The 27,399-nt window shown below is 39.4% G+C and overlaps 1 protein-coding gene across 2 annotated transcripts; it reads left to right on the top strand.

Annotated features, from left to right (window-relative positions):
- The first annotated feature begins 82 nt into the window (after window positions 1-82).
- Window positions 83-27,399, top strand: NUDT4 (nudix hydrolase 4). Of its 2 annotated transcripts, none has more exons than XM_085046521.1 (5): window positions 83-488; window positions 13,934-14,044; window positions 20,584-20,628; window positions 22,255-22,342; window positions 23,410-27,399. In XM_085046521.1, exons 1-5 carry the CDS (start codon window positions 390-392, stop codon window positions 23,610-23,612), a joined length of 546 nt encoding a protein of 181 aa, XP_084902647.1. In that variant the 5' UTR covers window positions 83-389; the 3' UTR covers window positions 23,613-27,399. The 2 variants fall into 2 exon arrangements, with proteins under 2 accessions (XP_084902647.1, XP_084902656.1); XM_085046530.1 differs by having other exon boundaries at window positions 88-488; window positions 22,258-22,342.

Raw genomic sequence — 27,399 nt, forward strand, 5'->3', positions numbered from 1 at the left:
GGGACCCGCGGAGCCCATCGCCCGCCGCTGCGCCGCCCGCCCCTCTCGCGGCCCCGCCCCGCCCGGCGCCTGCGCGGAGCGGCGCGGCGGGCGCAGGAATGCGCCTTACGGTTAAATAGTGGGGGCGCAGGGGCGGCCGCCGCGGGCGGGCGGCGCGGCTCGGGGCGCCGGGAGAGCCTCCATGGCGCGGCGCAGCTCCCGGGGCGGCGGCACCAGCGGCACAGGCGGCGCGGCGCTGTTGTGACAGCGGCGGGGACTGGCCTTCCTCCGGCCCCGCTCCCGAGCGGGGGCCCCGCGCCGGTGTCCCGGGGGCGCGGCGGCGGCGCTCACACAGAGGAGCCGTGGCGGCGGCAGCGACGGCCGGGGGCAGCCGGCGTGTCACCGCCTCTATGATGAAATTCAAGCCGAACCAGACGCGGACGTACGACCGGGAGGGCTACAAGAAGCGGGCGGCGTGCCTGTGCTTCCGCAGCGAGCGGGAGGACGAGGTGAGCCCGCCGAGCCGTCGCGCACGTGGGGCGGGGGGCGCCGCGCCCGGCCCGGCCGAGGGTCCCGTTCCGCCGGCCCGCCGCTGCCGCGTCCCTTTGTCTGGCCGCGGGGCGCCTGCCGGGGGACACCCCAGCGCGCACAGCCATGCCAGGGCTCCCGCCGCCCTCGAGCGGGCGGGGGGCGGCGCGGCGGGGCTGCGCGGGTTCCTGCCGGCCGGAGCCGGCGGCGGGCGGCCCCCGGGCCGTGCCGGTCCGAGCAGCGCCGGGGGCGGGGCGGGCGCGCCTCTCGCCCACCATCTTGGGGCGGCGGGGTGCGCGCCCACGTGCGCGGCGCCGCCTTTGTGCGCGGCCCCGGCGCCCCTCGGCGGGGAGAGCCAGCCGAGGGAGGGAAGGAAGGGGAGACTCTGCGCTCAGGGCGGGGTGCGATGGGCCAGGACACCAGGAGTCTGCAACTCCGGGGTTATCTTTCATGTGCCCGCAACGCGCGGAAAACCGGTTAATGTATAATGGCGCGTGGAGGGCAGGGCTGGTGTGTCACCCTGCAGGCGAACCTGCTGCCCCGCTTGGGTGCGATAAGAAAAAGCCTGCGCTGGGAAAACCTGGCTTTCCCACGGAGAGAGTAAAACGGGGCTTGGAAATGTTTTGTGAAGGAGCTCGGGAGCGGTGTTGCTGCGGCTTTGGTTGTAGCGGAGAGCGCTCAGGCGGGATTCAGTGTTGCAGCAGAGTCGGGAGGTGGCAACAAAGTTATCCCGTGCTCCGAGCCAAGGTCAATGGCACTGCCCGTTATCTGGGAACGCGGCTGATGCTTTCGTTGCACAATGCCTTTATAGATGGGCTCTGGCTGGAAGCATACCCTTTTCCGATTTCTGTCTTCATTTTCTTGTGTAGTAGCCATGAAATAACTATAAAGGTTAGGGTTTGGAGTCTTTTCCTGCCTTTATCTGTATGCTGGAAGATGCTGATGCCCTTCCCAAGCTGCCAATACAGCGAATGTCTTGCTTAAACATCTACTAAGTAATATAATGCAGTGGGAAGAGGCCTCATCTCAAAATGAGAGACACTTGGGTTTAAGCAAAAAAAACATTTCCTGTGTGGTATAAATACAGCCTTGGGACCACGCAGATGAGTTTTTCTTAGTATTATAAGGGAGAAAGGCAGCCAGCAGGAATCTTGCGAAGTCTTGTTATGGGTTATAGCTCTTCTTTGGTCTCTGACACTCCAATGTGCACCATTTATGTGACTTTAGTATTTATTTTTGGATGCTACTGCAGTTCAGACTTACTTGGAGTTTAAACACCTGAGCCACTGCTGCAGCTTTTTGCACCAACTGTAGTTGGAAATTCATCGTTAGGTTCACCTTTGTCAGTGATTTCCATTCATTCTTCATTTCCTGATGCAACTTCTTGTCATTCCCTTTCAATCTTGCATCCAGATGTGATTGCTGGCTGCTTCAGAATATTGTTTATGTGTAATAACATCCTTTGAGGCTAGGAATGATAGTAGTAGCTTTGGTGGGCTGTGTAGGTAGAGTGGGTACTGACCATTATTGCACTGGAGTCCTTTGTATTATTCTGGATGGAGTACCTGTGTTGCTGGCATGAGGCTGGGCCTTGGCATCATGTGGGTAGGCATACTTGAGGGTGAAGTGAATGGGATAAGATCAGGTCAGATTTAGGACATATATTAAGTGTATGAAACAGTTAAAATTGCTTTTTGACAACTTATTTCCAGGAAAGCAGTAGCAACAGCTTGAACTTGCTTCGGAGCTCTGTCCCAAGTGCCAGCGTCCTCTCTATCACTACAGAACCTATTCCTTAGAAGTTTGATGCCTGACTGCTGTTTGTGATTAACTTGTGAATCACCAGCCATGTTCCCCAAACTGGGTGTTTGAGGCTTGCTTCTGTCCTCTCGAACACTGTTGTGCTGGTATGTTTCTGTGTTGGTCTTCAAACTCCATGTAAATGTCATCATTGTTTCCTTTCCAAGTCTCTAGAGATTGCACCATCAATTTTCAGCCAAGGTACATCTCCAAGGTGTTTAATTGTAGGGTAGCTTCTGCAGGGAAGGAGCACAAGGGTGGAGACTGGGAGAAGAGGGAAGCAGGAGACTCCTGTAGAAGTTATTGGGAGGTGGGAGTGCAGGGGAACTGCAGGGTGGAATAGTTTTCATAGTTATTTTGACTTACAGAAAAAGTGGAGAATTGCTTGACATTGGAGTAGAGACAATAGAACAGACAATTGAAAACAATTTTTAGCAATACATTTCTTTTTAGGAGTCTAAAAAGCAAGAAATCTAAATCCCAACTTTTTTTTTTTTTTTATTTTCTGGAGATACTGTCTGCAAGACTCAATACCTCTTGTTCTAGTTTTCATCTGATTAGGTTCTATCTGGAGGAATGAGTATCTACAGCAATCTTCTCATACAAATCTTAGAATTAACCTTTCTTTCTGCTTCTGTCCTGACTGTTTAAAAGGCTAGTACCTAGCCAGCTTTAGCTTTTTTTCCTTCTTTCATTCACTTACAAATGACTGCTGTCTACAGATATGTCAGAAAGCTTTCTTAGCATTTTTTATGAATTTGAAGTCTTAAATTGTCTTTTCTTAAAACCAGTTTTGTTTTTGTTGTCATGGTAGCTCTTACATCTCCAGTTTGACAAACTTATTTTTTAATGTGGGTGATGCTTGTGGTTGCTTTAGATGGGCTCTTGCTGTGCTGTGTAAAAGGCTACTAATACTTTTCTAGCTATACCAGAAGAAACTTTGTAATAGGACCCATTTCTCTGTCATGACTGCAAAGCTGTCATGCAGTCATCTTGTGTTTACTGGTGATATCTAAGTCTCTGACTTATTGCCACCTCATGAACTCTCAGCTTGTGTCAGAAATCCACAGTGGTGTTCTTTCCTGAATGTGATCCTTTTGCAACTTCAGCGTGAGGTTGATATCATGACTTCTGGACACTGCCTCTCGACTTAAAGACTTAGGCATTTTCAGTAACAGCTTTTTGTGCCCATCAACAGAAATCAGGCAAATCACTAAAACATTTAATATGTCTACTCTTCATTTAGCAAAATCTGCTTGTTATGGCTTCTTGATCCATTTTCTAGCCATACTGCACTTCTTATGCTACCTTTGCAGCCTCGTTGATGCTGATGTTACAGCTGAGTTTGGTGGACAGTGAAGTAACATGTCAATTGAAAAAGATGGGTTAAACCCATCCCTTACATTACATTACACATTTATTTTATTACACAACTACATTGGTTTTCAGTTTGCTTCTTTATTTGTTAATTTGAAACATAAGCGGGCTGTAGAATACTGCTGAGGCAAAATTCAGCCTGGTGGTTCCTGCATGCAGTTTGAAATACAGGCACTGAACTCTTACCCTGTCCAATTAGACTTAATGCTGGACTTGCCAGTCCTTGCTGCCAGACTTAAAATTGTTGAGTCAGTTCTCTTGAGTGTTACAGGCTGCAAACTGGGCTTCCCTGCAATCTTGCAACCTGTCAAAAGCTTCTGCTTTGTCTTGAGAGCTGATATTGCAGCTGAAAACACAGACCTGAGATGACTGATGTTTGCTCAGATGCACCATTGTGAAAATCCATATTTCTCCAAGTGCCTCCACACAGAACAATTTGGTGCTATGTAGTCCATTTTGGTTTAGATTTTGTAACCTTCGTGGCTGTCATAGTTTATGATTTAAAAAGAAAAATATCCAGGAGGAAGCCCAAATAGCCAAGTAATGTGCCCAGTAGCTTTGGTGGGTTTTGAGTGTTAAAGGAGGTGGTCTCAGACTACTGTAGTTTAAGTGTTGCCTGTTGTGGTCTCAGTGCTGTCATTTGGGCTGAAGAGAGAGCAAGATGGCTGGATATGAGCTTAAGTGCTGGCTCCTTTTGTTCTTTAAGGAAATAAAGCAATAATTGCAGGCACTGTCTGCCCTTTGAAAGAAAAAAAAATCCTGGAAATGAAGCAGGAGAAATCCCATGCAAAATGAAACAAGGCTCTGTGGGCATGCAGTGCGTGGGGGGTGCAGCCTTTTTGCTTTGAACAAACAAGAAGCTGTTAGGTGTGTGCAAAAAAGCTGCTGGTATTCAGCAGGTGGGGATGGGCTGGAGGATTTGTGGATGAGGAAATGCAAGTTTTTCTTGAGCAACCAGGAGTGGATGACAACTTTAGAATAAGCCTGCAGGAGAGCCTTCTTGGTGCTGTGAGGACCGACTGCTTCCACAGGTTGGAATTGTTTATGCATTCAGTGTTCTGCAAACAGTAGTTTTACATAAAAATCCTCCCATCTTAGGATCTGGGCAGAGGGTAGGCAAGGAAATTCTTACCTCTCAAAGCAGAGAACAAGGCACGCCTTTAAAGCAGCAAGAGCAAATAGTAATAAATATAAATTTTGTAGCAATTGGAATAACTGAAGTAATTTTAAAACCTAATTTAATTTTTTTTCCATCAACTACATCTTATACAAATAAATGAGCAGTTATTTTTAAGTATCTTGAATATAAACTTTGAGTGCATTCTAATTACTTTGGCATCTGTAACACTGCTTTATGTAATCAAATATGGTACTGAAAGCCCTACTTTACTTTTCAGCCAGCAGTTGCTAGTGGCAGACCTAAAATAGTTTCATAAGAAAAAAAAAGTCTTCAAGCTTTTCAATTTTTAATTTTGCCTTTGTTGTTCAGCCTTGTACATGAGATGAAAACAGATGGGAAGGGTTTTCTGTTACTATTGAGACAGTAGTGAGGAAAAATGTATTGTTACACACTTATGGGAAATGTAGATTTTTTTTTTCTCTGTAGCAGAGCATACACTTGCCTGACAACTATTACCTCTTATCCTTGAGTTAAAAATTATAGGCTCCCAGTGTTATATCTCCCTTTGGGTCTGATTTAATAATTTTATTTATTGGCTGGTAGAATATCAAGATAGATTAGCATGGGTTTCTTATGTCTTGTTATGGTGGTCACAGTTTCATAATTTTTAAAAATAGTGTTCTTTCAATGTTGTACAGCTGTTGCTTCATATTAGCAATGCTTTTTTAAAAGGATAAAGGAAAAAGTAAAATTATATTTTTATGTACGTTGGTCTGAAAACCAGAAAGGCCTGTTGTAATGTAACCTGATCCATAAAACCAGGGTGCAGAAGTATAACCTGGCTACCCTGGCAAAATGGGGTGTTCTAGGAATTACTGTAAATAAACTTGCATGGTCATGACAGATATTCTATATTTGATGTGGAATTTTTCATTTGGTTTCTTTATCCTTCAGTGTAGAGCTCTCAGGCGTAAACACACAAACAATGTGTGCTTTCAAATAACCTGGGGTATGACCATGGCACCATACACACCTACCTTGCACTATGGTTGTCTGACAGAATAGAGGCATATTTTAAATGCCAAAGAATACACATTTCATTATGCACTTCAAGCACACTTTAGTTTTTACTTTTTCTGTCTCATGTCCCTGCCCTGCTATGTACAGGAAGAGTAATTGACATAGAATAATTGCTGCCTTAGCTTTTCTTCAGCATTTTGATATTTGGATATTATCAACCAGGTTGGATGAGCAATCTGATCTAGTGGAAGGTGTTCCTGCCTGTGCTGGAGGGGTGGGTTGGAACCACCAGGTGATCTTTTAAGGTCCCTTCCACCCTAAACCATTCTATGCATCTATGATCTGCACCTGCAGGAAGGGGTGTCGCTTGAAAAATCAAGACTTATAAACAGCTTCCAAAATGGCTCTTTGTGATGTGTTTACAGAGGCAGTGTCTGCTTGTAGTGTATCCCTGCAGGCTCATACAGGGTTAAAGCTTGTGTTCATGCTAAGAAAAATGGAACGCTAGGTTTCTGTGGTAGGATTTATTTCGGGTAACCGTCTTCGGATGCAAGACACTGGTGTTTATCACTTCCACAGAAAAACAGCTTTCTGCAGGCATTGCATATGTACCTTGTTTTCATGGTGGAATCATTTTTGACAAATTGCAACTACTTGCCAGCAGTGGAAGCTTGCAGGTTTAGCAAAGCTGTGGTAATTCAGCTGTCCACCATGGCAGAAAGCTTCCATCTTCATTCATATGTCTTCAGATACTCAAATCAGTCAACCATGAGGTTTTTTTTATTGTGAAACCTCTTTTTTTTTTTTTCCCCCCGTACCTATGTTATTACTTGTTTGTGCCATATGGATATGTTTAATAGGATGGAGAGTTGCTCAAAGTCGGCTGAGGGGAGAAGGAAATATGGCTGTGCTTGTCTAACATCAGGCTAAGATGTCCCATAATAAAACTAGTTATATTTATGTTCAAATACTTGAAAAAACTGTCCTTTTAGCTTTCTTCTACCATAGTAAGTTTACTTAGAGGATTTAAACTGGTGGCTAAGTTTCTACTTGAATTGCCCCAGTTAAGTCAGTGGTGCTCAAAGCTTCTAAGTTACAAGTTTCTGTAAAATAGCAGAGTGGCAGACTTCTTTAGAATATTATATCTAGCTAAATTAATATATATATGCCTATATACACACATGAATGCATACTTATCTCTAGCTAGGGTTTGTAGATATGTTGTCTTAAACATCTTTTGTACATATGTGAGTTCACAGACCATAGGTTGATGTGTATTTTTTTCCAGTCTTGTTTGTAGAACGCTTGAAAAGCTGACTTTAATTCATTGACTTTCTGACCTAGTGCTTAAGCACTTCAGTGAAACCAATGATACAAATGTAAATACTTTAAAACAAATTTTTGTCTTCAAAGATGTATCTCAGAGACAGAAAAGGCTAAAAGGTAACTTGTGAAGAAACAACCTCATCAAATCTTTACCTGCAGCTGAACAGCCTGCGAAGCCTGGGAGCTCTTGTTTCTGACAAGTGCTTGGAAGCTGATCCCTTAGTCAAACAGATTATGTTGCTGAGTAACCAGTAAAGCCCAGTTCTCCTGCTCAAGATTACGCTGTGGTTTCAAGTTAAAAAGAAATGGGCAGCCATATGAATTTCACTCTTCCCCTGCTTGGTTTCTCCCTTGGTCTGTATTAGCAAGCATGAGGGAAGATCATTCTGTAAAGTGGATTGGGGAACTGGCCCAGCGTGAGAAGTAAATCTTCTCTCATAGGTGCTTGTGGGAAGTTTGTTTGTTTGCAGGTTTTTTTCAGCCAGGAATCTTGTTTTACCATATGTCTTGGGTGCAAGATCTGCATCCTTCATCACACTGTGAGACCTGCCACATTTGATTCTCCAAAGCATGCTAAAGCTTAGGGGGAGATCGAATGTTACAGGTGACTTGAGTGTTTCTTGATGTGAGGAAATGTGTTCTGACTGGCATGCCATTGTAGTATAGTGCTGTTCTATTCCTGACAGGAACATTTTAGCCAAAGAACAAAACAAAGTACTTTAAATAGCCAGAGGAAGGTACTCAAATCTTGCATCACTATAACATGTTAGCCAAATATTTGAATTCAATGTGAAAACAAATGTGTACAATAATATAGCTTTCATTGCAAGTCAAAAGCAAACCTTCATCTGAAAAAGGCTGATGTTTCTCTCCTTATTGCTATATAGCCCTAAAGTCAGAAGGTCTCAAAGGAGAAATATTTTCCAGATCTGATTTTGAAGTATTACAAAATTATATCCATATTTCTTTATCATTCATCTTCAGAATGGGGGTAAAGTTGCACTGTGTTGCTGCTTTGAGAAGCGATCCTTAGGTAAAGTTGCAAGGATATTTCTGACTACAATGTATTGTGTAGGCAGAACCCAGTTTTCTAGGATGCATTCAAGATGTTGTGCTCAAATTAATGAGCATTAGGATTAATGTACTGCTAGTTAGCCATTCCTCTGCTGTTTTGCTGGCTCCTCCAGTGAGACTAAATCATCTTTTTACCTCTGTCATAGCTGGGGGCTGCTTTTCAGTCTATTGTCCTTAAAGTCCTTCGCTGGAGGCTCTTGAATTGGTATAGGCTCATCTGAAATTGGGAGGTGGCATGGCTGTGTCCTGGTGGGTGTTGTGTGTGCAGGCTGGACTCAAAGCTTTAATGGGGAATCTACCTTTCAGCCAGATCAGCTTCCTGAACTCATTATGCCAGTGTTAGGGGGAAGTAAAGGTGTTGCAGTTTTGACCTTAATTAGCTCTTCAATTAGCTCTTCAAATGTTGTCAAGTCTGATCCTAAGGGTTTTTTACTACTTTACAATAACTTAGTGTGTGTTATTTCTCCATGTGAAAAAAAAAAAAAGTAATTTTAAAGTTACTGCTGTAACAAATGAGGACTATAAGCAATCGCTGTACTGAGAATCTTTCCAGGAAAGCAAACATTCCTTACTAAATGCTGCCTGTGTAGCATTGTTGTGGCAAGTTTCAAAGCAGCATTTTCCAGCCTTCTGGAGTCCAAAAAAAGGCCATGGCATTCTAGGACAAGGATACTACATTAACTTATAGGGGAACTGAGAACTAGTTTCAGAACTACTAAAATGAAGCAGTGGTTTTTAAAACAGGAAATAGTGTTAGATAAAGGAAATCTCTTAACTACTGTAGCAGGTTGACATATGCTTTCTAAGATGAGATGTGTGCTTTTGCATAAAAATTTATACAGGTAGTTCTGCAACTATGATCCAGAGTTTATAAGAGATAGTTTTCCTTGCTTCTCAATAATGTTCCTGTGCTGCAGCATTCAAAGTTGTTCCCCAGTGCTTTTAAGGAAGCTCCTGAGCTGAAAACAATTGGAGGTTGGAAGTGTTAGGGAATAATAAAACATTTACTGTCTGTATTCTTCCCTGAGCATCTGTTCATGGCTGGTTTTAAACAAATTATGGGGTTTGACTGACCCTTTTGACTATATTAGGATTAAACCATCTTTCTGACTCTTTCAGGTGCTTGTAACTGTAGCAGACCAACCATGTTGGTCTTGTAAATGTGCTTGTAACATTTAGCAGACCAAGCTGAGTTTCCATATTGAGTGCTAAATTAGATAATTTTAACCACCATCACTGGGTCCTGTCTTTCTTCTCAGAGTAGGCTTGGATGTTTTATGTTCTTAATGTTTCTGATGTCTGTGAAAACATGCAATACCTCTACCAGCATTTTGTCAGCTTAGAGGTACTTCTTAATGCCTTGATGATCTTTTCTATACTCTGACCAGTTTAAATCTTCTGAAATTATTTGTGTGTAGTCACCCTTGTAGAGTTTGGGAGCTAAATCCTTTGTCTTGCACGCACCTGTGTTGTGATCAGGTACACCTGAGCAATGTGGTGTTCTTTGCAGCTGAGTCACACATGTTCAGTGCTCTTCTGGAGTGGGGGGGTGACTCCTTTCCTCTTGAACATTGCTCCTTTTAACTGCCAGCTTTGCTATAAAGAAAGGCAGGCTTGGCTACCTTCATTAGGTAATTAAAACATCAAGTTGGACATAGCTACTGGAGTAGTGGGAGTGATGAGAGGGAAGAAAATGGAGTGTGCAGTGGGGAAGAGAAGAATAGGTGTGATTAGGCTGGGAGTGGAGAACTTCCACAATAATTGTCATTAGATGTCTTTGTAATTGGAATCGTGTATTTTCAACTGTAAGTTTTTCTTTTCATTTCAAGTTGTGAATGACTTCATTTTGAAGTCCAAAGAATCCAGCTGTGGGGGTTTGTTCTGTCTAGCTAATGTAATGTAATTAAATCTAGCTTTTTATGTGAATTGCCTTTTAATTATTTTTGTAAGCTATAATGTCCTACAGTTAAAGATAGAAAGCAATGACATAATTTGTATACAAACTTATACCATTTTCTACCTGTCTAATGCTTAATATGAAAAAAAAATCAAGGTGAATAGCTTGTGGTTATAATTTGCATTACTCTGAGCTGTTGCCATTTTGGTCTTCTGGAATACATGGCTTCTAACTGTTTCACAGTTGGTTTTGACTTGAGAACACTGAAGATGCCAAAACTTTTGGCATCTTTAGAAATTTTCAGTTGTTTGTCTGCAGGCTTGGCATTTATAGTGACCAAGTCCCATGATGCCACCTGCCCTGTAATAGCCTTTTTGGTTAACCATAGCATGGTTACGTGTATCAATAGGTGCTTATTACAAGTAGGCTGGCTAGCAGTTTGTCTTCCTCACTACACTCAAAGGTCATTGCTATTTCTGGACTTGAAGGTGGGGTAAAACTAAGCTGGTAACATTTAATGGAAGAATTTCTTCTTTTGTTTTCTCTTAGTTGAATTTTGCAGCTTTACTTCTTCACTTGGCAGCACTATGGAAAATGGTATCTTTGCCTTAGTCTTTGGAGTAAGATAAACTTAGCAGTAGAAGTAGACAAGCAGATTTCATTGCAATATTCTGTGCATTTTTTGAACAAGAGTTATCAACATTAAGAGGCATGGGAAAGGCAGTGATCACTAGCAAGTAATACAATTCAAGCAATCTTTAGTTTTTGTTCTGCATTTAGGGATATGGACTATAAATAGACTTCTTTGCATAGGAAGTACTTTTACTTTTTCTTCTGAGCCTAATGGGGTTATGATGTAAAATATGGGTTGCATAAGCCCAAAAAAAAATACAGGTGGATGAGATTCTGAAGTCTTCTTTTTCAGTAGACTACTGTAATCTGCTTGACCATGAGCCTCCTCAGAAAAGACTGAATGTCCAGGCAACCTAGATCACTCTACTCCTAGTTTGATTATCTTCTATAAAGGGAAGATGAATTGCTGAACTTTTTTCTGCTGTTTTTTTTGCACCTTTCTTGGCATGTGAGTGCAATGTCAACCAGCCACAGCTTTTTGGTGTCTTCATAGTTGAGTCACATTTATATTTACAGCCTAGTCATTTAGGTACTGGAGGATGATCTTCTGGCCACTTAAAGATGGAAAAACTTGAAACCTACATGGAATGAAAAACAAAAACATGGAAGACTGCTTGATACTGTGATTGAAAAAATCTGTGGAATGCTTTTCAGCCTTACCAAACAATCCTGCAACTGCTAGCTATCAGCTCTTGGTGTTTGTAGATCTGATTAACACCAAGTACATTTTTGATAGCATTACTCCAGGATGTGCTAGTGCCTTCAGGTGTTAATGGATAAAAAAAAGTTGTGTATCTGAGGATCTCAGAGATATACATCTTAGTGTGATCCCTTGGATTCAGACTGTAAAAGCAGTGGGATCACAGGAGAATAAAGCATAGGGGGAAAGATGTTTGAGGAAATGCTTCAGTTCCAGGGTTAGTGGAGATTTGGATAGTTGCTAAAATCAATTCCAGGCTGTAATGCTTGGGAGTTTATTGTATTGTATACATAGCTGTAAAGCCTATCTGCAAGAGTTGATGTATTTTAATGTTGATTGCTCGCTAGATGTATTTGTTTCTGCTTTTTAAAAGGGTAATTTAAAGCTAATAGATGTTCAAACCTAGCTTGATAGTCTATTGATCAGATTAGGTAGTCAACTACTATATATAAAGGCATAAAAATTTTATTTTCTTTACGCTGCCAGAATGAGCAACTTAATTTATCCCATAGTAGTAATTAAGAATTTCATGTTTAGCCTTAACTAAGGAATGAATGCTGATTTTAAACTCTTCTACTAAGCTGGGAATGATTTAATGTGATATAATCATCCTTTTGTTCATTATTTTTGCAAGCTTTCACATGACTGGATTGAGTGATAGTTTCATCAGCAAAAAATGTTTAATGCTTATATATGTAATCTCAGAAGTGAATTCATAACTTGATTTTTACAACCGCTCTTTGTAGTGAGATAGGTGCCCCACCTAAGTGTTCAAAAGTATTTTCTAAAATTACTTTTAGTAGAGCTGTGTATGCTCTGGGAGTCTTTTGTTAATGTTAGAGGATCCTAGGAAACCAAAACCTTTGGCTGTAAAGATCAAGTTGAGATGCATTTGTGTCTAACGTTGTTGCTTTAACTGAATATGTCTAAGTTTTTAGATAGGTGAGTAAAATACTTGAGTTGACTGGAAACGGAACATTTAGATCAGATGCTAAGAATGCTTCTGTACTAAATGATGTCTCTGCTGTATTCCTCACTTAGCATAGGAAAGAACTTAGAGAAAATTAGTCCTACTCTGAAGGATTCTCCATTGCACTAATCTTGCCTGCACGTAAGATAAACATTACAAGACAGTATCTGTCAGATAAGGCTTTTCCAGGTGCACTTTGGTATACACACGTACTGTTGCATTCACAAGGTATGCAGTCATCTGAATTACACTCCCAGCTCCTTTAGGTGAACCTACAACCTATTTCCATGAGTGCCAAAGGGACATAGGGTAAGTGGTAATCATTTCCCTCTTGCTGTCATCAGAGAGTCATTTTCCTACTTAACCCAAGAGGGGGTAAGTTTGAAGTCCATAAAACTGAGGGCTGGAACTGTCACTTCAGTTGTCTGGCACCCGTTAAAACCATAACCTTTAGACTGAGGCTCTTGTTCCAGTCTTTTAATTGCTTTTCAAGATTTGAGTGCTGACCCTGCCCTTTTACTCCCCACAGTTGTCCTTTGACTTCAGGGTAGGGCTTATGTAAGTAATGCCTAGAATGGGAAGTGTTTTGCTGCACAGATGACTGAGTATGTCTTAGTAACTGGGATGTGTCTCAAATATGAGTTAAACTGCCTATTTCCAAGTGATTCTGAATCAAGGTCTTATTTTCATAAACTTCTACTGCAAAATTACTCTGAATACAAGGCATCCTAGTTTGTTGGACAAGTAGCTAAAATCATCTCTGCTCTGAATACTGTGAAGGGCAGGTCCTATGGACAGGGGGTTTTAAACTGGTATATATCAATGACAGAACCAGGTAAGAGTCAAAGTAAAATTAAAGTGTCTTGGGAAAAATTGTTAAATTTAGAAATCAAATGCAATGCATTGTGCTTTTTCCTCTTATGTAAATGTTTAAAAGAAATCAAATTGGACAAGGGCCAATGAAGTACTCTCACTGTATTTTAGTTATGCAATATTGTAAGCATGTCATGCTGACACAGCACTTCAGTAACTGAAAAGAAACTTGTTCCAGAGTAAAAATTACAAATATTTTCAAGTCTGTTTTTAGCCAGAAGATGCCATTCCAGAAAAATTAGTTAAATTTCTATATGATGACAATGTCCTAACTTTCAGGCTTTGCCTTCTATATGATTTGAAGACATAGTATTGGAAAATATTGTTACTGAATTTTTGTTGTATGCCTTCATTTCTGTGCATAATGTCTTCTGTATTTTTCACACTGTGTCTAAGCATCCAGTGAAAGCGTTTGTACAAAGAGATTGCAATGACATTGTCTTGACTTAGTTGCATAAGAAAGACTGGATGTTAACTATTTCACTCTTTTTACAATTCCTGGTTGCCTGTTATGTTTCATTTCTAAAGTCTATAATCCATCTGGCTAGGTGAATAAGTGTATTGCTGAAAAAGCAGATAGTAGTGAGATTTCTGACTTGTGAGCTGCATTTAACAGTCACTTGCAATTATTTATAGGTGCTGTTGGTAAGCAGTAGCCGATATCCAGATCAGTGGATTGTACCAGGTGGAGGAATGGAACCAGAAGAAGAGCCAGGGGGAGCAGCCGTGAGAGAGGTGTACGAAGAGGTAACAAAACCAAAACAAAGCAAAAAGTCCAGCTCATCTTTGCTGCTTTTATCCGCAGATGGGAACCAAGAAGGAAGAGGGAACTGCCTCCTCTATCCAGAATTTGACAGAGACTTTTGTGGTTATGAAATTCAAAGAACTGTAGTTCTGTGTGTTGGAATTTGGGGTATAGCATGGTGAGGTGAACTAATTAACTTAGCTTCTTCCCAGCACTCGTTCATTTCACAGCTAAATTTCTGTCTGCCTTTATAAACACGTCCTGGAAGTAGAACTGTGACTTTATGCCAAATGACATATTATAGTAGTGTCACATTTCTGTGTTTGTGCAGAAAATGTTTGACTCACAGCTCTTCTAGAATATAGCGAAGGTCTACTAACCATTAATGTGTAGCTGCATAAGAAAAAGAACTAAACAGACCTTTGAGGACGTTCCAAACTAAACTGATTAGAAACTGTGAGCAGTTGAGAATTCATATATTTAAGGCTGTTTATCTATAAAGAAAGCACTATAGTTATAGTCTGCCTTTCTATGTTTGCCCCTATGCCTAGGCAAAACAGAGCTTTAAGTCATGGTGAATTCATGCAGTTTCCCAGTCTACTAGAATATTTATTTATTTTTCCCAGGAAAACTGTCAAAAATGTTAAGTGTTACTCTAATATCTATCAGCCATGTCTAAGCCAAATAAAACTGCAAGAAAAATCAGAATATTCTACTTTTAAATAGAAGGTATAAGATTTTCCAAAAAGTGGATGCATTCTGGTATGTGAGTGAACTACAGGATTTCTACTAGTCTTAAACTGTTTTCTCATCCCATTTTGCTATTCACAAAACACTAATATTGTTGCTAATTAGTACGTGTAATGATTTTTATTAGCTATGCTATTTAGTGGTTTATCTTGCTTACCCTCAAGGCTGGCTCTGTTGTGGTGTTGTGGCTTAGGAACTTGATGTAGATGTGACTTGCACCAAACAGTGCCTGCTATTCAGTGTCAAAATGAGATCTGTGAACTGTGATTCAGTGACCCTTCTCCCATTTTACTTGGGGAACAGACTAGTTTGCTATTCGCTGCTCTCAGCAGCCTTCCTGCAGCAAGGTTCAAACATAAATAAGCCTCACAAAATCAAAGTTATTCCAGACTGTTCAGTTTTGCTGGAGGAGCCCATTTTGACCTACACAAGACCTAGTCAGCCACAAGGTGCAGTCCATTTGAAAAGAGCAAAGAGTTAGGATTCTAGGAATGAGTCAGCAAAGATTCAGTTTTCCAAGCAGTGTTAACATCTCTAGGGAAAGTCTTGGCTTCCCACTGTCATGAGTTCATGGGTAGGATTAAAAAACACAGTCCTCTGCTCAATGTTCTTGTGAACACTGGTAATTTTAATTGCTGATCTGACTTAAGGCATAGTCCAAGATGAGAGATAGTAAAGTCTCATCTCCATGTTAAATTAGAGCTGACTGAACTGTAGTCATATGTTTAGGGTTTTTTCTTTGATGGTGAAGAATGGATGATCTTGAAGGGACTATGCTTTTTGTGATGTTGTGGAGTACAATACAAAGTTCCAGCCATGTTCAGCTTTGAGCTGTGCTTGCAAATACATAAAGAGTTTTCACAGAATAGGGGCTTTAATAAGGAAAAATCATTTGGTGACACTTGTTTTACACCCTCAGAATTTCTGGAGTGTTATAGCTTTTATAGCCGATTAGTCTTAGAAGCTCATGCCTTAAAGTAAAATATTCTTCATCTACAGGCTAAGTCTTATATGCTTCCACGAGATTGCCAAGTGCCATTTTTAAAGAAAAAAGAGTAGTATTTAGGGGTTTGAGCCATGGAAATTCATACTGACCTTTCTAAAGATGGATGTCCTTTCTATTTATATACTAAGGTCAATGTCACCTGGCAAGCTGGTTACAGTACAGTGAACTGTTAAGAGTTTTATGAATGAACAAACTTCAAAGAAAGCACAGTGGTACTTGTTTAAAAATGTGTTTCTTCAGTATTGGGCCATGCACAAACTAGGCACTGGTTTCTATTAATTTATTAAAATGGATAAATTCATAGTGGGAGTTATAATAACATTTCTTAATGGTGTAAGTGTTGATAGCCCAATGGCTTTAAATATCCCTCACTTTGACACCAACAGTAGTGTATTTAGATTCTTTGTCTTGTAACTCAAAGATCTCTGTACTCAAATGTACATGGAGAGCAGTTGTTTCATAGTCTGTACATGACTCCAGATTTTTTTTATCTTTCAGTTCTGTTCATGTTAGTGATACAGGGTTTTACTTCTACTGAATATTTAGTGTGTTTCATTGAAGTTTGGCATTTCATAGGTTACAGGAAATTGACAGTTATCTTTGTTATTTAGATACAATAAACTTTTACAAACCTGCAAGTAAAATACTAAAATAAAATTACAGTACAAAGCAATCCCAGAAAGGTATTGAACCTCATCTAAATGAGGAGCTACTCCGTTAATGAATTTGGAGCTTTGTATTTAATTGCATAGCATGAAAGATGAAAAAAAGTTGTCTGCACATGCACTGTTCAAAGAAAAATGACACAAATGAGTGGCAAGCCAATGATGCCCAGCCTTGTAAGTGGAGGGGCACCCCCCACTCCCTTTTCTTTCTTCATCTCAGAAAAAACAGAGACTCATGCTTTGTTTGTCTTAGTAGTATATAGAAATGCCTATGAGAAAAAGCAATTTCACCCAGACCTGTGTGGATGTAGTTTCTGAGAAGAAAAGGGTGATCCTGAAGATTAATTTGCTGCAAGAGTGAAAATGGCAGTAATATTATCTAAGACTTCACTCAGGACATAGAGGAATTGGCTCCAGTGAGTGTCTAATATTTGAAAAATGATTGGGTGTACAGACTAGAACCAGCTAGGCACTGCAAAAGTAAATTAATAAAGCACACTCGCAGCTGAAAGATTTAAGCATACGTAGTCAAACATTTTGTTTTATAAAAGTGTGTAAAAAAGGGGCAGGAATCATCTTGCCACCATCCCTTCAGGAGTGCAGCCATTAAAATACTATCCTACACATCCTAGAGTTAAAAATAATTCAAATCTTTCAGATCTTAAGCAACTTTCTGCCCTGGTAGACTGTTAGCTTAAAAATTAAACTGCAGCATGACTCTTGCTCCATCTACAGGAAACAGGCACATCTGACACACATCTGAGACTGCAGTACCTCTAGAGCTGCCGACAGGAATGACCTCCAGGCCAGGATGATTATGGGATGATGTGGATAGTTTTCTCTCTTGTGCTTGGATTTAGACTAATGCTAAAATACATGCATAAGATTCAGATCTGAGGTCTTATTTGCATAGTACTCAGACTTCCCTAGGGAGCCCTTCTGGGGAAGTGTAGCACTTAATTCAACAGCTTGTCTGTCAGAAAAAAGCTGCAGTTTTTTCAGACTTTTCTCCCCAAGTTAGACTGCCTTACACACTTATGGAAGCCTGTAAGATTCTGTTTACTTGATGAAACATATTTTAACAGTACATGGGTACATAAAGGCCAAAGGAAGAAGTATGTTTTTATGAGAGGCAAAATGTTCAAAGTCTAGAATTTAACCAGTGCATTGGATTAGAATCTTACCATTGGAAAAGGGGGAACTTCATTTGATGTTCTGGGGATAAAGCTGGAGTATTTCTTGGTCCTCTAGCACTTAGCTTTGACACATTTTGAAGGATCTACATTATAACGAGAAATTGAACAAATTCTTTTTGTTAGCAATAACACTTAAAAGATCACTGCCAAATTCATGGTAATTTTTAAACTATGAAGATTATTCAGTTGAATATTTTCAAGGGAAAAATCATGAGACTTTGCATTACTACCTTTTAGACTTTTTAGTGTAGAGGTATTCAAAATACACTGTCTGCAGGAATGATGCTACATTTTGTTAACATGTATTTTTGACTAGACATAAGCGACAGCAATCACATTTACATACCAACATTTGGTTGCAACAAAGCTTCACTTCAAGCTTTGGGAAGTTTTTACACTTGATGTAATGGAGTGCTTCTAATTGTTTCATTCAGAATTACTCAGCTAAGAGCATTTGTTTAAACCACTGATTTGCTTGGAGGGAGAAAAGAGAAACCGCTAAGCAAATTCCACTTAGAGTAACATTGATAAATTCACATTGTGACTATGGGATACTAGTAAGTTGGCAAAACTTCTCTGTGAAAGCTATGCAGTATCAGTAAACTTAGCTGGTCATGGTGGTTTTGCCACATGTTTAATATTAGTTATTTGTCAGACTCCCGTGTAGCATCTCAGAGAAGTCCTCCTCCATCTATTGATGATGACTTTTTGTCCTTCAACAACCCTGTTGCCACAGACCTGCCTTCAAAAGTCTTTATAACATAATTAAGGCTTTGGCCACGACTTCTAAGATAATTGAAAAATCTTCCTAGTTTTTTGCTTTGAGGGGAGGTTGGGACTGTGGGATGGGAAGGCAGTTATTTGGGCTTAGGGGCTGAGGAGTTTTCTTTTTCCCTTTTTTCTCCTCTTTTTTTCCCCTCTTTTTTCTTTTTTTCCTCCTTCTGGTGGAGCATTAGGCCCCTTTAGAGCTGTTTCCTAGTACTTAGGAAAGTTGTTTTTCATGCTTCAGAAACCTGCAGAGTCTATACTGACTTCACTGTTCTGCTCTTAAGCCATATCTTTAATGATATTAAACAATCTGTTGTGTGCTGCAACTTTAGTGAATAAATAAATAAATTGCAAAATGTGTGCAGCTAAAGCTGCACACTTGGAGTTGAAATATTTAAAAAAAAAGACCAATCCTACAGATGCATGTTGTTACTTTTGATGGAATAGGATGATGGGAAATTGCTTTTTCTAGTTGCTTACTTTTCCACAAAGTAGGAATCTTAAGGATATAGTAATTCCTAGACAGTGCTGAATGAGAAGAAAAGCAAAGATTGGGACCAAAGTAGAAAAAGTTTGTACTCTTTTAGGTTCTGCTTCTCAATTTTGAAATGATACTTTAATGCTGAGGAAATTAAGACTGATCAGTAAAACTTAAAACATTTCTTCAGCATGTTCCTTTTGGCTAATAAGTGCTTTTTCATTACCCAGTATAAAGCACAAGCAATCTTTAGTGCTTGTTGTGGCATGGCTTACTCTTTCAGCCCAAAATAAGGGCCTGTCACTTTCCTAATTAATGTGCTCCTTAATCCCTTATCTAAGGCTAGTTGTGTATTTTGGCCTTATAACTCTAACAGGTATCTTGGTCATCACAGCAGACAACCAGAATATTGCATGTAGTTTTGCGTGAACTTGTGGTCTAGCTCTTGCTCTGGATAAGAAGAATATCTGATGATTTGCACAGGCTGTGATCAGGTCTCCTTCATCAAAATGGCTTAATAAATAACACCAGCCATCTGCTTTCTTTAAAAAGACAGTCACAGAAAACATTCACTAGGAAGACTTTGATTAGACTTATTGCTAAAGCCTGCTCAGTTATTTGTTACTCATTAAAATGTAATTAGGATCCATATGGTCCTTTATATAAAGACATAAGACATCAATAACTGTTTGGCTAAGGCTGGAAGCAGAGACTGAAGATTAGAAAATGTCATCTTAGCGCTAAGAAGCCCTATTTTAAATACTGGTTATACAACAAAACAAAAACAATCTAAATATGGCTTTGTCTGCTAGTAGACAACATATGCCTTTATGCCTCAGTCATATGGACTGAGTTGTGTTTAGAATTAATGGATGATCATAAGCAATGTCCCATGGAAAAGGCATTATATATTACTTTTGGAAAAGCAAACCTTAGAGTCTTAGTAGAAAGTAATGACCACCTTATCTGAATTGATAAAAATCACAAAGCATGGGCTGATACACATTGGGATTATTTTAAAATATTGGAGCAAAACTCTGAAGTGAAAGCCTGTTTAATGATACTAGCTAGAAAAAGAGTTCAAAACTGCCGAGAATTGGGGATATAAATTTGGGGGTTATATTGCATGTCAAAAGCTACTTTGATATGAAAAACAGCACAGATGAAGTCATTATGCTACAAGATCCATACAATAACCTACAGTTTATTATTGTATTTTGAAGACTTGTACTTAACTTTCTATGTAAAATAGCACAGGAATTTCAATGATTGCTTCTCTAGATTAATTATTATACTACTTGAAAATCTCTTGTCTTATCTACTTTCCAGTATTATTTCAGTATTGGATATAATTTCTCTATTTAATAACATACAGTACACTAAGAATGTGGTAATGCAGTATTTTGGTCTGGATGGAAACCTTGAAAGATTGATGGATTCTTTGATCCACTCATTAGGACAAGCTTTTGTACACTAATACTCACAAGGAGTCTAAAACCAGAAGCTCCAGAAGTAGTGCAGCACTATCTAAGTAAAACTTAGGTTAAAACTCTTACTTAAATAACCCTAATAAGGAGGAGAATGCTAATGTAGGAGAATAGTACTGATACTTCTTTGTTTGTTTGTTTGTTTTTTTAATTAATGCCACATGCTAACATTTTTTCTATTTCTTTTGTAGGCTGGAGTAAAGGGAAAGCTAGGCAGACTACTTGGGATATTTGAGGTGAGCTATTTCTTTTAAGTTCTAAAAATAATGGTTGCAGAACTGATAAACTGCAACATCAGACTTTAGTTCATAAGTATTACCTACCTATAATTTTGTGGTGTTACTGGATCTGGGTTTTTTTTTTTTGGTCTGAGCTGGGAAATGGAGAATACTTTCGTCAAAACACAGCCAAGTTTTTAATGTGTAGGACCCCCCAGTTCAACTCAAACCCAAAACATATCAGAAAATGTGACATCCCAGGATACCTATCATGTTGTTGCCTTAAGACAGGAGCTACAGAGCATGGTGATTCATTGGTAATTCAGATATATCTTCTTCTGAAGCCATCTACATCATCTAGACCAGAAGAGAGAAAAATTGGTGTTGTCACTTTTCTAGGTTACTTCTAACTTAAATCAAGGCTCTGCTTTGCTTTCACAAAAGGGTCACACAAACTGTTCTTAGTACCATTGAGGGAACCACACCTTGTGACCTGGGGATGCAACTGAGAGAAGATGGAAATAAATGCTGCTGCTGGCTGAGCTCTCCTATTCTAGAACTGCAGCCAGAAAGGATATGTGTTACAAATGCACCTATCCTATTTAATGGCGATACTGACAAAGAACTCCTTGAGAATTTTTATTTCCTGGTAAAGCACAACAGTTCAAAACTATATGAAGCTTGTAGTGAAACAGAGTTAAGTAGGAAAGGTTATGGCACAAGGATACAGCCATCTGTAAGGAGAGCTAGGCCATAACATCTCTTGGTTCTTAATACAGTTGTAATCATAGATGGTCCTGGGTTTTTTAGGAGCTCAGATCTTTTCCAAGGGAAAGGATGGTGTGATTAATTGGGTAGCACTTCAGACACTGCCACAAGTCTGCTTTGGAGTAGCAGGAGGAATGTCTGTGCCAAGCTTGCGTGGACTGGCTGCAGCATAGTGGCCTTGCCCTGAGCAGATACCTCTGTCACACTCTGTATTTAGCCTGCCTTGTGCAAAACACCTAATTTCTAAACAGGTGGTTAGTGCTGCCATTGTGGCAAACCTGCTGAATGAGCAGATGGCAATGATTTCTGCATTTGTCATGATTGCAGCACAGGCTATTTATTTGCCTCACTCACGGAATGAAACTTTATAGCCAGCATTGTGTAGATGATATGGCCACATAATGCAGTGGTTCCATCTTGCAAAAAGTGTTTGGGTTTTTTTTTAAATGACCTTTTATCTAGGAAATGAGTTGTGGAAACAGTTTTATCCAATGTGCTCTGCTGTGGTAACTTACAACATATGTAAAAGATAAGTACTAGTACTTCTCTAGGGCAGTACTAGTGGACAACTGCTAATATTTAGCTGGATGACCAAGAACATGCTTTGGTCAGAACTTCACAATCTTCAAAATTGTTTATGTTTTCTTTGGTTTGGTTGGGCTTTTTCAGTCTAGCAAAATAGAATAGCTGTTTCAAATAAAACTTTCATTTTCCTATCATTTTGGGTCTCATCAGTAGAGATGTTTGTTTAGTGAAAATAAAGGCCAGGCTTGCTGGCAACTATCCTTTTGAGGTAAGTAATTTCTAATCTTCTAGCTGTGTTAAGTCTGTAAGTTATTTAGATGAGAATTTAAACTTCTACTTCTAACATTCAAGCAGAACCAGGATCGGAAGCACAGGACGTACGTTTATGTTCTTACTGTGACGGAAATACTAGAAGACTGGGAGGATTCAGTTAATATAGGTAAATTAATTCTCTGTCCTTCTGTGCTACATTTAAAAATGTTTTGAGCAAACCTCTTTCATTTTTCTGAAGCAATTTGTATAATTCAGTGGGAATAATAATTATGTTCTAGAGAAGGCCAATGGATGCTGTTCTTGCACACTTTAATACACACATAACTAGGGTTGCTTCCAACATAATTGTGCTAGTCTTATTCTTAGAATACTCCAATTAATATGGCATTATGATGGAATAAACAACATTTTCAGTTAGGAATACAGCTTGTAGTTTTTCAAGGCCAAATACTATACTGCCAAATTGTTTTTTCCATAAAAAGTAGACTGTTTTGCTGTCTGCTACTCTAGGGTGTTTTTGAAAGTGTCCTTGATCTTAAACAAGCAGTGTATATATGTTGAAGTATAGTACTTGTAATGCTGTAAAAACAAGTGAGAAATAGAATCCCACTTCTAACAATACTACCATTGACCTTGTCTCTATATATTTTGAAAGACCTTGAATTTTAAAGGACAGACTTATCTGATGTTAGTAAAATTAGGTCTTGAAATTTATAATATAGCTTGTATCAGAGATATGTTTATATTTTCTTAAAACTTACAGCGAACCTGAGAAATTCCATTAATGGATGCTTATGGAGATTTTGAGAATGGAGCATGGCTTTTGAAATTCAGACCAAGCCATTCTTCATGCATGCATGTTCAGCCTAAAGACTGATTTTCTGCTAGGCATTACAGTGCAGGATGGCAACATCAAGTAATTTAAATAATACTGTGTGATAACACTTTCCTCTAATGACCAGATGTGGCTTTTGGAGCATATGCACAGTCATATGAGTTTCTGTCCAGTATCTGCTTCAGGAGAGTTATCTGAAAGGCTTTATTATGAATTGCATTTTAGTAAGCTTGAGCGAGTCTCTCTTGCATTCATCAGTTCTTTCAAGGTCTTTTCATTCTCTTTTGCCTGACAACTTCAGCTTCTAAAGAACTGAGAATAAGTGAGTAACTAAATAGCAAATAATAGTGCTGTTAAAATTTTGTAACTGTTCTTCTTTGTGGATTGTACTCATTCAGGAAGGAAAAGAGAATGGTTTAAAGTAGAAGATGCAATCAAGGTCCTTCAGTGTCACAAGCCTGTTCATGCAGAATACTTGGAAAAACTGAAACTGAGCTGTTCACCCACTAATGGAAACTCTGTGGTTCCCCCTCTTCCAGATAATAACTCCTTATATGTCACTTCTGCACAGACTTCTGGGTTGCCCTCTACTGTGAGATAAACAGTTGGATTACCTTTTTATTCGTGTCATCACAACAGGAGACATCTGTGATCACATGTAGGCATCGTATAACTGTCAGTTCTAAGTGAAATATGTGAATGTGTCATAATGTCAAATTTATTTGAACATGTTTCTCTTTTAACAATGTAAAATAGTATTTCAGCAAACCAAAGCCATATAGGGATTTTTTTAAGATGCCTTAATAGGCCATTAAAAATGAAACTTGACTATATAAATTTCCATATATGCTAAAATAAAATATGCATCTCAGTGGTGTTCAGCTTATTTAAAACTTGTGAGTTTTAGTCAGTAGTTAAAGCTTGAGCAAATAGTCTTATACTAAACTCTTATTTGGTATCCACAGATGAAGTGCTAAGATCTTAAGCTGGCACTATTTGGGTAAATGGATGTGTTGAAGGCAGAGATGCACAAGGGTGACTACAATAAAGCACTAAACCACATTCAGCCTGTCAAGAGCAAAGGATACCAACACTCAGCACTGCTTGCCTCAGTTATCCAAAAGGTTGCCTTGTCCTATGCAATCTTCATGTAACATATAACTAGGGCAAGAACAAGAACTTTGTCTTGCAGCTACCAAAACTATCCACTAGACTTTTGTTTCATCACTTGTTCAGCTGATGAACTGTCAGAAGATTTGTGTGAAAAACATTGTAGATCTTTCTTCCCCCTATTTGTTTTTCTTTTAACCCTGATATGTGTTTTTTTCATGGTGTGGTTACACTGCAGGTTCCAAAAACTTAGATTAGAAACATCTCATGTAGTGTTCCTGCAGTCTGTTGTAACTTAAAGTTTGGAAGGAAGTAAGACTTAACCAGGGGGCACCCTTAGGTGGCAGAGGTGTCTGTTAGCAAGCATGTATTGAGGTGTCTTGCCCTGCAGGAGCCAGCAGTGCTACCTCTAGTGCCTGGGACAGGGGTGTTGATACCTATTACAGCAGTAGAGAAATAATACTCCTTTGTCTTATTAGAGGGTGTGCTGAAACCCCCAATTTTAAGTTAACTCTTAAATCCTTCAGTTCTACTGTTTTAACATCAATTACTTTATCTTCTTCAAATAAAAGATGGCCTCTTGGTAAAAATATAGTTGGAATAAATGAGGTATAGCTAACAACTTCCCTGTTCTAATTATTTTCTCCTGGTTTTCGTCCAAAAAGATGAAAACTAAATCCCCTGTTGGTCTTAATGTTTTTACCATAGGATTATTGTCTCTCTGTATGTGTGTGTGTGCATGGTTTCTTCTACAAGAACACAATCTAATTCACATGAACATCCTACTTCTGAATTTTATCTAAACCCAACTGTACCTCCTTTGTATCCAGCCAAAACAGGTCGAGGTAGACCACTACCTCACATGTGAAGTTTATTCTGGGTAAAGATCATTCTCTTATACAACATTTGAACCTTTGTAAATAGTCCAACTAGTAAATAGTGAGTGTAAAATGGAAAATAAATGTAATTTAAACCTTTTGTTACTCAATACACAAATGGTTAACTTCTACTTTTTTAACACAAATTGTGTAAAATGCTGCTATGAATTTTTTTGTGCTGTTACACTTTTTTAGGAAAAAGATGTTGTTGCCACAAGTTACTCGTAGAAAAACAATCTTGTGCCATATGTAAATGCAGTGAAACTAGGGAGACAGATTGTCTGATCTCTTAATGCTGCTCTCTTTGAAGAGGCATAAATACTACTGACAAGAGGTATGAGCCACAACGTTGAAGACTTCTGAAACAGTGGGTAGGACACTGCTTTCCATCCCTCTTAGCTCCTAGTCCAGGTCACTTCCAGAACTGGAAAAAACACACAAGTGTTCAGGTGCACCTAAAGGTGGAAGTATTGCTAACAGCTTATCCATCCTTTCAGCCATGAGGTGGGAGGCCAGGGAAGGAGTGTTGCTATTTCAGTAGTGCACACATGGTATGCCTACTGTACACTGAAATTCCAGGCTGGGACACCATTTGCTCAGCTCACTACTTTAAACTGAATGGTCTTTCAAATGTACTGTTCTGCCATGTGAAACAGGAAAAGGTGAGGCTGAGCATGAGGAGTGTCTAATCTTTGTTAAAATCATACTCATGGTGTGGAAGGGTACCTCTGGCTCCAAAGCTGCCTTTAAAAGAAGGAATCTTGTAGCTCCCTTTTTTGATCACTTTAATGCTCACTTTTTCGTTCAGTAGTTATTTTAACACTTTAAATTGAGCAAACTTGTATAGGTTTTCTTGTAACAAGATTATATCAAATCCATGAAAGCGAAAACGGAATCCAGAGTTTGAGTTCTTATTCATTAACAAAAAAAAAACCCTCTGTCTCCATTTCAGATCCTTGGAATGAAATCAATCCAAGCTTGTATAAGATTTAGTGGTAATGCATGATCCTATTTTGTAACTCTTGAATTATGTATTTGATAATAATGTAAAATGTACAGTATTGCTGTTGCTAACAAACTCAGAGTTGATTGCCTATAAAGATTTTTGGTCACACACATTTGAGCTGTTCAGTAGTACCAGACAGATTTTTTTTTTTTTAAACATTTGTTCTATAAATCTCTTAAGTCTCTATGCAACCTTCAGAATGAAGCTCTATTGCTTAGTTTGACTTCTACTCCCTGTCAAAGAGACCTGTTTTGTGAATTGCAAATGTAAACTGAAGATGCTTCAGTTTTGCTATAGGGAACAACTGTAGTAAAGGGACAGATGTATGATTTCAGTACTAATGAAATCTAGCACTAAACTCCAACAGAAAGGGTTGTAAAAATGGGAATAGGAAGACTACAGTTTTTTCTACTACCTATCAATGTAAACGTAGAAGCATTTTGCTTTTACGTGAATTTCTACTGCGATGGGCCAAACCTATTTCAAACAGAGCAAATTTGGGATTTTTCTCATGCCAAAAATTCTGTACAGTGTGTAGTCATCCTGACCTTGAGAGCAGCTCTTTTCCCCCGGGAAAGCCATAAGGATTGACTCCAGCCATAAACACCTGTGTGTGAATGCCTTTTTTACCACCCAGAGCACTGGCTGGGTGTGTTTGCATGTCTGTGAGATAACAGAGCAAGAACCTTCTGCTCTACAGGTGCTTGGTTTGGTGTGGCTGTTTTGTCTTTCCTGCTGCACTTTCCCAAAACTTGTACACAGAAGAAACATGTAAATACTGAAGTGTGTGTAATAAAGATGAATCCTGCTAGAAGAGAGCAGAGGTTCATGCTTGTTATTTCCGAAGCTGCTGCACAATGTATCCAGATTTGGTTCTCCAGAGGAGAAAGGGAAGAGACAGGTTGTCCATCTGCAACTGTCAACGAGTCTACTTTGTACTGCTGCTTCTTCTGGCTGATAGGTTTTGAGATTCTTGAGATTCTCATGAGTTAGACTACGGTGGTATCAAAGAAAAAGCCTTAAACTTTAAAATCACATGGAGCCAGAATTAAGCAAAATGGATGTGCTTTCAAACACAAGAAATCCTGAGGTATTGCAGAGAGGCTGTTCAAATGAGAAATCTTATTTTGGTGCTTACTGCACCACTGACTTAGCCTAGCATTGTTCTGTTAACAATGTGCTGTGAAAAAAACCATGAGGGGCAGATACTTGGTTTACTTACCAGCATGGTTTGTGAAGTGAAAACTGAAACGAAGGGTCGGGGGGAGGGCGGGGAGGGAATTAAGTTGTAAACATTTTGACCTGCTTGCATGGATTTTCTTTAAAGATTGATGTAAGAATTTTGACTTTTTATATTTGAGAAATACCAGAATAAAATCTAAATTAGTCCTGTG

Source organism: Lichenostomus cassidix, chromosome 1Aa, assembly GCF_008360975.1.
Source record: "Lichenostomus cassidix isolate B80296 chromosome 1Aa, HeHo_3.0, whole genome shotgun sequence".
In the NCBI taxonomy this organism is placed as follows: domain Eukaryota; kingdom Metazoa; phylum Chordata; class Aves; order Passeriformes; family Meliphagidae; genus Lichenostomus; species Lichenostomus cassidix.